At 37.7% G+C, this 8,298-nt stretch overlaps 1 protein-coding gene across 1 annotated transcript in view; it reads right to left on the reverse strand.

Annotated features, from left to right (window-relative positions):
• Positions 1-7,555: 7,555 nt before the first annotated feature.
• The window catches only part of LOC107572281 (phospholipase B-like 1), a 6,760-nt gene continuing 6,017 nt past the window's right edge, over positions 7,556-8,298 (reverse strand). The window contains exons 8-9 of the mRNA XM_016258700.1: positions 8,036-8,142; positions 7,556-7,960 (exon numbers count right to left, since the gene is read on the reverse strand). Of these exons, the coding sequence (XP_016114186.1) occupies positions 7,784-7,960; positions 8,036-8,142 (284 nt within the window). The 3' untranslated portion in view covers positions 7,556-7,783. The remainder of the gene's footprint in view (positions 7,961-8,035; positions 8,143-8,298) is intronic.

Here is an 8,298-nt window from a genome sequence, read left to right on the forward strand (position 1 = left end):
TCATGCAATTAGCAGATGCTTAAGAACATAAGCAATGAATCACAAAGTCAAGTAAATGTTTATGAACAAGTATGACATGCATCGGTGTGCTGGAGATCTCCCAAAATATACACAAGAAAATATATATATTTTTAAAGACACTGCTAATGGTTTCAGTGAGATGATGAATCAGTTTCTGCATTGCTTTCCTTGTGAGGTTCTCTGAAGCCATCTTGAACTGCAGTTTTGATTTCTTGAGGTCTGTAGTTTGAAGTGAATATGAATAAGAGCTGGATTCGCATCGAGAGCTCAACTGGTATGTTGGATTATTTACCCTCTGTATTAGTTTGCGTTACCCGTCAGACTTAAACAGGTTGTCCGGTTTTGGCGGTGACGAGGGCGGAGTCTCCCAATTCTGTGGCAGGAAGTGGCAGCCTGTGCTCTGCCCATCTATTACACAGGCTCCGCCCACAGGGTCCCTCGTTGATTGGCACTTCCTGTGCCTGGCCGTTGATGTGTGGCCAAGGAGACAGGGCGTCCTCTTCCTGTTCTGTGGTTGTCGGGGTGTGAGGTGTAGAGTCCTTTTCACCTGCGGGACAGATAAACAACACTGACTAGTTGAGCAAATGTTAGATGCTATATAATGCTAGTGGGTGACTACATAAACAGTATTACTTTGATAAGTGCCATCTTTCAGTGTTATTTCTGAGTGGGATAAATGTTTGAAACATACTCCGCCTCACAGGAGAAAACCTCTGTATTCTTATGAATCATGGTGCCATTATGATTCAGATTTCACACCTGATCTCACTGATGTCAGTGTGTAGTGAGATCACAGATGTCTTTAAGGGGCCGTTTAAAAAGCGAATGGAAAAACGCAAGGTTGCAAGATGCATTTTTAAGGGGGCGTTCATGCACTAGATAAACATTTTTGACCGTTGCGTTTGCGTCTCACATCTTTTGTACCCAGATAGCACACGCACGTCTGCTATGTGGTATAAGATGCAACCCTCTACATTGCGAGTAAATCTTCACTCTGGGCGACTAAATTATGTCTAATATTAGCCAATGGCTAATACATTCTCAGATTTTACTCGCCAGTGTGCGAGGCTGAGTATAAGTTTAGCACAGATATATTTTCACTCACAGAACACTCTGACTGAGCGCTTCAGAGTTTCACTCTCCGTCAAGCGATCTGTGATATTTATCATTTCATCTCAATGGATGCATAGCGCACCTGTGTTTGTGCATTTGGCGTACGCTTTCGTTCACACGCGCAAAGTGAGAGAGAGAGCGAGAGAGTCTTACATAACATGCAGAATTTATGTGATACATGTAAACAATATTCTTTGTTTTATTTTCCTGTCAAAATAATGGAGTTCCTTTGGAATTCTTCAGCTTTTAAGAAATGCTGGGTTTTCCGGTAGTGGGCGGAACTAATGCGCAAACGGCAATCTCATTGGCTGGTGCTCACCTATTATCGTCCCTGTTTAGATTTCAGCAAATCAGTTGGAGCGAACGCACACAACCTGATTAATATTCATGAATCCAGAAGCTCGTTAATCCTTGGTGCGCTTTATATTGTTCTTATTAGTAGAATTAGTATAATAATAATAATATCTTATCAGTATTATTGTTAGTTCCCCCCCCCCCAAAAAAGCACCACCACCAGTCCTAAGTTCATGGTTATATATATATATATATATATAAGAATAGTATTTCAGTCTGGCAAGTAAACAAAAAAATGTACTAGCCAATGGTGAATCAATTGCCAAGGTGTCTGTAGAGGGTTGAGATGTCTGTTAAAGATCTCTTCATCTGGAAAGCATCTGCTGTGTACAAACATCTAATAGACATCTTTAAGATGTCAGTTTTACATTAATTCTAAATCATAAACATCTTAAAGACATCTTCAAAATGTCTATTTGACATCTGATAGGAAACGTCCTATTGCAGATGAGCAAACACTCTAAAAATACGTCTAGCAGATGTAAATGCAGACGTTAAATAGACTTCTCCGTGATGTACTTGCGCTATCAGGGAAACTGGTTGGCTGGTTTTAGAGGGGTTTTGGCCACATCTTAAAACCAGCTAGCTGTTTTTTTTCTTCAGCAGCGTGATTCAAAGACGAAGTTCAGTTATAGCCTACATTTGTGAGTCACAAATTTGACCACATAACACCACTGAATCATCACAATCATGTACGGGTGCTGAACAGCAATAAACGCTAAACTTACTGACCTCTTGCTTAAGTCTGAAACCTCAGGGGTTAAATTTAGCACACAGGAGTGTCTGTGGGTTTTCCGCTGGTTTAAGACCTGCGTTCTGCGTCCTGAGGTAACAGATGCATGTGTGTGAGTGTGTGTGTGTGTGGTTAGGAGACATGAGACATGGGACCGTCCCTGAAGACCCCTCGCCACTCTCCTGACCTCAACGAGGAACAGAAACTCACTAAAGTGTGTGCGTGAGGTTTCGTTGGTTAGAAACTCATTAAACTTCTATGGCCGTTCACACAGAACGCGTTTTGCATTCCACTGCGCTGCCTTTCCTTTGATTCTTTTCTAAATAAACATGTGCTAGACGAATGTCTTTGACCGTTGTGCTAGCATCTAGCGTAAGCGCCACGTTTTAACCCTCTGATGCATGAATTATTAATTCATAAAGTAATATATTTTTGTACATGTTTGTTTTTACTTTTAAACAAGTGAAAAATCATTCCCCGAATTTTTTTTTGTCAATCTAATATATTTTGAGGAAGTTACATATATGTCCACTGTAGTGGACACCATGCATCAAATGTATAAAAAGTGAATCAATTGAACTAAATGTGTGGTCTTAAAAAAACAAGTTTTTAAAATATTTGCTACGTGAAAATGGTGATTCAACAATGAAAATGATTCAACAATTCGTCTCCTCCGCATCACCCTGGTGCCATTTTGGAGAGTATCAGCTGGACGTAAAGAGCGTATGCTATTCTGTGTTAGCTGCGTCACACGGTGATGTGGAGGAGACGAATTATTGAATAAAGTCGTTTTTTTTTTCTTTTGCACACAAAAAGTATTCGTGTAGCCTCGTATAATTGCGGATGAACCACTGATGTCACATGGATTATTTTACCGATCTCCTTGCTACGTCTTTGGACTTGGGAACATTTCAGTTGCGTTGCTGTCTATGCAGAGTCAGACAGCTCTCGGATTCCATCAGAAATATCTTAATTTGTGTTCCGAAGATGAACGAAGGTCTTACGGGTTTGAAACTACATGAGGGTGAGTAATTAATAACATAAATTAAATTTTTGGGTGAACTATCCCTTTAAGTTATTAGTCTTCCCACAACATCTTCATTGATTTCTCTTGCAGTTACATATATGTCGTATATTCACATATATAATAACTGTATTTTACACAGCGGAATTATTGAAATGGTCAGCAAGCTATCTAGATATTGACTTAAATCTTCTAGCCTGTGTTTAGACTTTAGTAAGATTTCCCCAAGAAATAGACAAGAATGAACCTCCATTATTCATATTCTTTCCGACAACCTGCATTTAAACCCGACAAACTCATAATTGCAACTTCAGAAGTGAAGGAGCTCTTTAAAGTCAAGTGGATCCTAATTGGCTGTCAGTGTTTTTATTGTTTAACAGCTGGAAAGTGAGTTATAGTTATATAGTCTCGTGCCATAATCGCTGGAAAGTCCATCTTACCTGTGAGCTGCGAGGTCCCGCTGTGCCGTCTGTAGATGATGAACCAAAGCAGCAGAACCAGAACCGACCCGCTCGCAACCAGCCCGACACAGATCCACACGCTAGGGCTGATGGTGGACCAGGACTCATCTGGACCTCTGGTGCTCAGCACCGGCGGAGGAACTGCTAGAGCAACGAAAGCATCCAACTCGACATAAAACACACCATCTTGCGCTGATCCAGCAGATCTGCTCATGCGACACTCACCTGATGGCGTCAATCCCAGGGATTTGTGGGAGATGCAAAGCTTGAGCAGAGAGTCCCACTGAGAATCAGGAGCGCACGCTGTCCTCTCCATCACTACTGATAAAACTGATGAGAGTAAAGGCAGGGATGGAGAGATCACTTCTTCATTCGTGATACCGGAGAGAATGAATCACTGATCGAATCTCTAGAGCAGTGGTTCCCAACCCTGGTCCTGGAGGCACCCCAACACTGCATAGACGTGGGCTTATCCACAAAAAGAGACTGAGCTGCGTAGGCCAAACGAGACAGACCCTCTGCCTTAGTAAGCAGCGTACTGCCTTTTAGTGACAGATCCCTTTGTAACCAGCAGGGTTTTAATGTGTTTGTCTCATCGCTCCGGCCGGACAGGGCATCATCACAGTATGGTGAGGGGCGTAACATTTCCGTCACACGCTTGAGGTATTCGGCCAATCACAACGCACTGGATAGCTGGCCAATCACAGCACACCTCGCTTTTCAGACCGATGAGCTTTGTAAAAATCTACGTGTTTCAGAAAGGCGGGGCATAGAGGAGAAACAATAATGTACAGTATGTGGAAAATAATGTGTTTTTTTTAACCTTAAACATTTCTTTACACCAACTACACAAAATAATGTTCTTTTTAGCAACATCATATGACCCCTTTAAAGTAAGAGGTTTAAGAAGAGGGTGGGGCAACAGTTAAAAAAATTAAAAGTTAAAGTTCATGCAAACAGGTATTAATTGACAAGTTTGTCAAATATTTATTGTTTATAGCATATTGTATTTGTCCTACAGTTACAGCATGAAATAACCAACTATTTAAACATTTACCTATTTTATCTCACAATTCAGACTTTTTTTTTTCTCGCAAATGCAAGTTTAATTCTCCTTGTTCGGACTTTATAACTAAATTTAACTCAACAATTGCAAGTTTGCCAATTCTGGGGAAAAAAAGCCAGAAGTGTGGGATTATAAAAAAAAAAAAAGAGGGAGGAAAAAAAAAAAAAAGTGTCCCCCCCCCCCCCCCCCAATGCCTAGTGTTACATTTTCTTTGTTTAGAAAAACGTCCAGAATATCAGGGCAAGTAAGCCTTTTCCCATTACTACACATAACACAATTTGTCACTTATATATAATTTATTACTTATTCTGGGGAAAAAAAGCCAGAAGTGTGGGATTATAAAAAAAAAAAGAGGGAGGAAAAAAAAAAAAGTGTCCCCCCCCCCGAAAATATATCACAAATCACAGTGGAGTTTTTGGCAGCTGTTACAGAAACATTTTTACAATAAATACTCTGATTTGATTTTGAGATTAGCTTCGATATTTGTGCTATCTGGGTTCCTTTGGTCAAACATTACTGCAGTAAAATTGTACCGATCAAACGCTTCAGTTGAGCACAAGTGCAGAATAGCCGACTGAATTAGTGAACCTGTGTCCAGCAAAAACACTCAAGACTGAGAAGTGAAGCTTGTGTTCATTCATTCACTGGTTGAATCAAAGAAAAAAAATCACATGCGGCACAGATTACAAACATCCTGATGCTCACAGACCTTCAGAGCGATGTACTATTTATTTTATTAATTTCTATGGAAACTGAAATAAGCCATTATATTTTAATTGTAGTATTTTATTTACTTATTTTACCATCATAAGTTAACAATAAAGTAGTATAGTAGCTTATTTTAATTCCATTTTTCTTTTTTGTAGATATGACCGTAGGCATTATTGTTAACTACACCTAAAAATATAAAAAACATTTTATTCACTTGAAATAAATTAAATGTTAACTGAAATAAAATCGTATAATTTTATGCGTTAAATTATCTTTAATAAGCTATAGTGTTTTAACTGTAGTATTTTATTTAACCATCATAAGTGAACAATGATATACTAAAAATTTAATATATTAGCTTATTTTTATTACATTTTTTTATTTGATTGATTGTAGATATGACCAGGGATATTATCACTATCCAAAACTACAAACAGTGTTTAATTAGTTTTATTTATGTCTAATAATACTTCAGTCAAACTCAAATAAGCTATTATGTTTTAATTTGAGTATTTTACTGTGACTGTCGTAAATGAACAATAAAGTACTAGAATTAAAACATGTTTTTTAAATGGTTTTAGTTACTTGAAATAAAATAAACATGAACTGAAATAAAATATTAAAATAACTTGATCTAATTTTATTTCAGCTAATTGCCAATGCAACATTTCTCATTTCTCATAAAATAACAAACTAAAAAAAAAACTATATACACAATTATAGACCATAACTATAAAGACAATAAAAATTCCAAAAAACTTAAAAAAAAAAAAAAAAAACCTTACACTTAAGCTTGCAACATTCTAACTTTCATTTAGTTTAACTTGAAGTACTAAAATAACTCAAGACTAAAAAAAAAATAATCTATCACGATATAATGTTTCTTATCATTCGGTATTGATAATTATTGACATTTTTTTATAACCTCTTAAAGAGCAGTAGAAAAAAAGGTTTAAATTTAACCACTGTATTTTTAATTTACCCAATTTATTAAGACAAACAAGAACATATTTTAGTTTTAACAATCAAACACAAAATAAAATGAACAAATATCTCCTTCCTTATATTTTATATGCAGATTAAATAAGTGTTAAGGAAACATTTGCCTGTCTCCTGAGGCCACAGGAGAGCGCAATGAGCAACATAATGCACCTCGTTAAACTGTTTATTCAATGCAATGAAATAACGATTGTCTAGAAAAAAGTGAAAACTGTTTAAACTAATATTTATAAATCAAATAGAATTTTATAAATTGCATAAACAATTATGAACAAAACAGCATCACGTATTTGTGCATAGCTTAATAAAAATAGCCAAAGCGCCGATCACACGATTGCATTTAATCATTCACTGGTTGAATCAAAGAAAAAAAATCACATGCGGCACAGATTACAAACATCCTGATGCTCACAGACCTTCAGAGCTGAAGATAAAAGACAAGGCACTTCTGAGTCACCTTCCCTGAGAGGAGAGATCTGAAAATGTAAGAAATGTCCCAACATTTACATTAGAAACTTTGCTTTTCTGTTCGTGTCGTTCATTTGGATCTTTGACTAGATGTAAAACAAAAATGACAACAATGCTGACGTCCTCACTTTAAGCATGTAGCGGTAAGATATGGAAACCCATTTCTGCCACATATGACAAAAAAAAAGTCATAATTTGGTAAATCATAATCATTACAGAAGTTAAAATCTTAACATTCGAAGTCATTCATGAGATGAAAAGACAAAATTATGAAGTAACATTTAGAAGGTGAAGTGTCGAGAAAAAAAAAAAAAGATGCAAGTCATATTTATGAAGTTAAAAAGTCGAAATAAGTTATATTTGAGACGAAAAGTCAACATTGACAAAAGTCATTTATGTCAATATCGACCTATAATGTGTCATAATTTAGCCTTTTTACCAATTATGATTTAGCATGTTGTACGTTAGACTTTTTCCTCATAAATATGACTTAGTATCTCAAGTTCAGCTTATATCATAAATTGTATATCATAATTTCAAGTTTTTGTGTCATTTATTATTTGCATCAATTATGATTTACCAAGGCATGTTGTTGTTTTTTTTTAATCTTGTGTAGTGGAAACGAGCATTAAAGCAATACGATTTACTCAATCTATCAATCAAGAGAGATGTAAACAGTGCTGGACTGATTGGCAGCTGTAGAGTTTAGTGTGGATTTCATGGCTCAAAATAAACAGTGATTTGACAGACTCAAAGGTTCAGATTGGTTTCAGCATCAGATGGCGAACAGAGAATCAGTTCAAAAGCAGGCCAGATGTGAGATCCCATGATCCTCAGGGGTGGAAGAGCTGCGGCTGCATCAGGACGAAGCTGAAGTTGTATTTCGGAGGAAGACCCTGATGGGACGTGCTGTTGAACGGCCCCCAGGAGAAGACGGGAAGCCCTCCGTCTGTGGTCGGGCCGTTTACCGCCTCCGCCACGAACTCCTGAGCCATGTGCAGATCCGTCACCTGACCGGAGGACAGCAGAGCGTCAGGAGAGCAGAAGACTCAATCTGATTGGTTAATTAGAGGCGGTCAGCTGACCTTGGTGTCGTAACATCCTCCGGGACTGGCTTGATGCTCCCACAGATCGTTGCGACAGCAGATGGACTTACATGGGTCGCCCTGCGAGTACGGGTCGCTCTTATAATCTGAGGACAGATTGACATTATGATTGACAGGAGGAGACCGTGACTGACAGGTCCTGAGCTCATTACGCAAACATGTGCCTCATTATAATGTAGCAATGGCTTTTACTCGGTGATATTTAAAGGCTAAATAAACCAAAATGTAGTAACTATATTTTT

Source organism: Sinocyclocheilus grahami, unplaced genomic scaffold (assembly GCF_001515645.1).
Source record: "Sinocyclocheilus grahami isolate Dianchi unplaced genomic scaffold, SAMN03320097.WGS_v1.1 scaffold1728.1, whole genome shotgun sequence".
Lineage (NCBI taxonomy): Eukaryota > Metazoa > Chordata > Actinopteri > Cypriniformes > Cyprinidae > Sinocyclocheilus > Sinocyclocheilus grahami.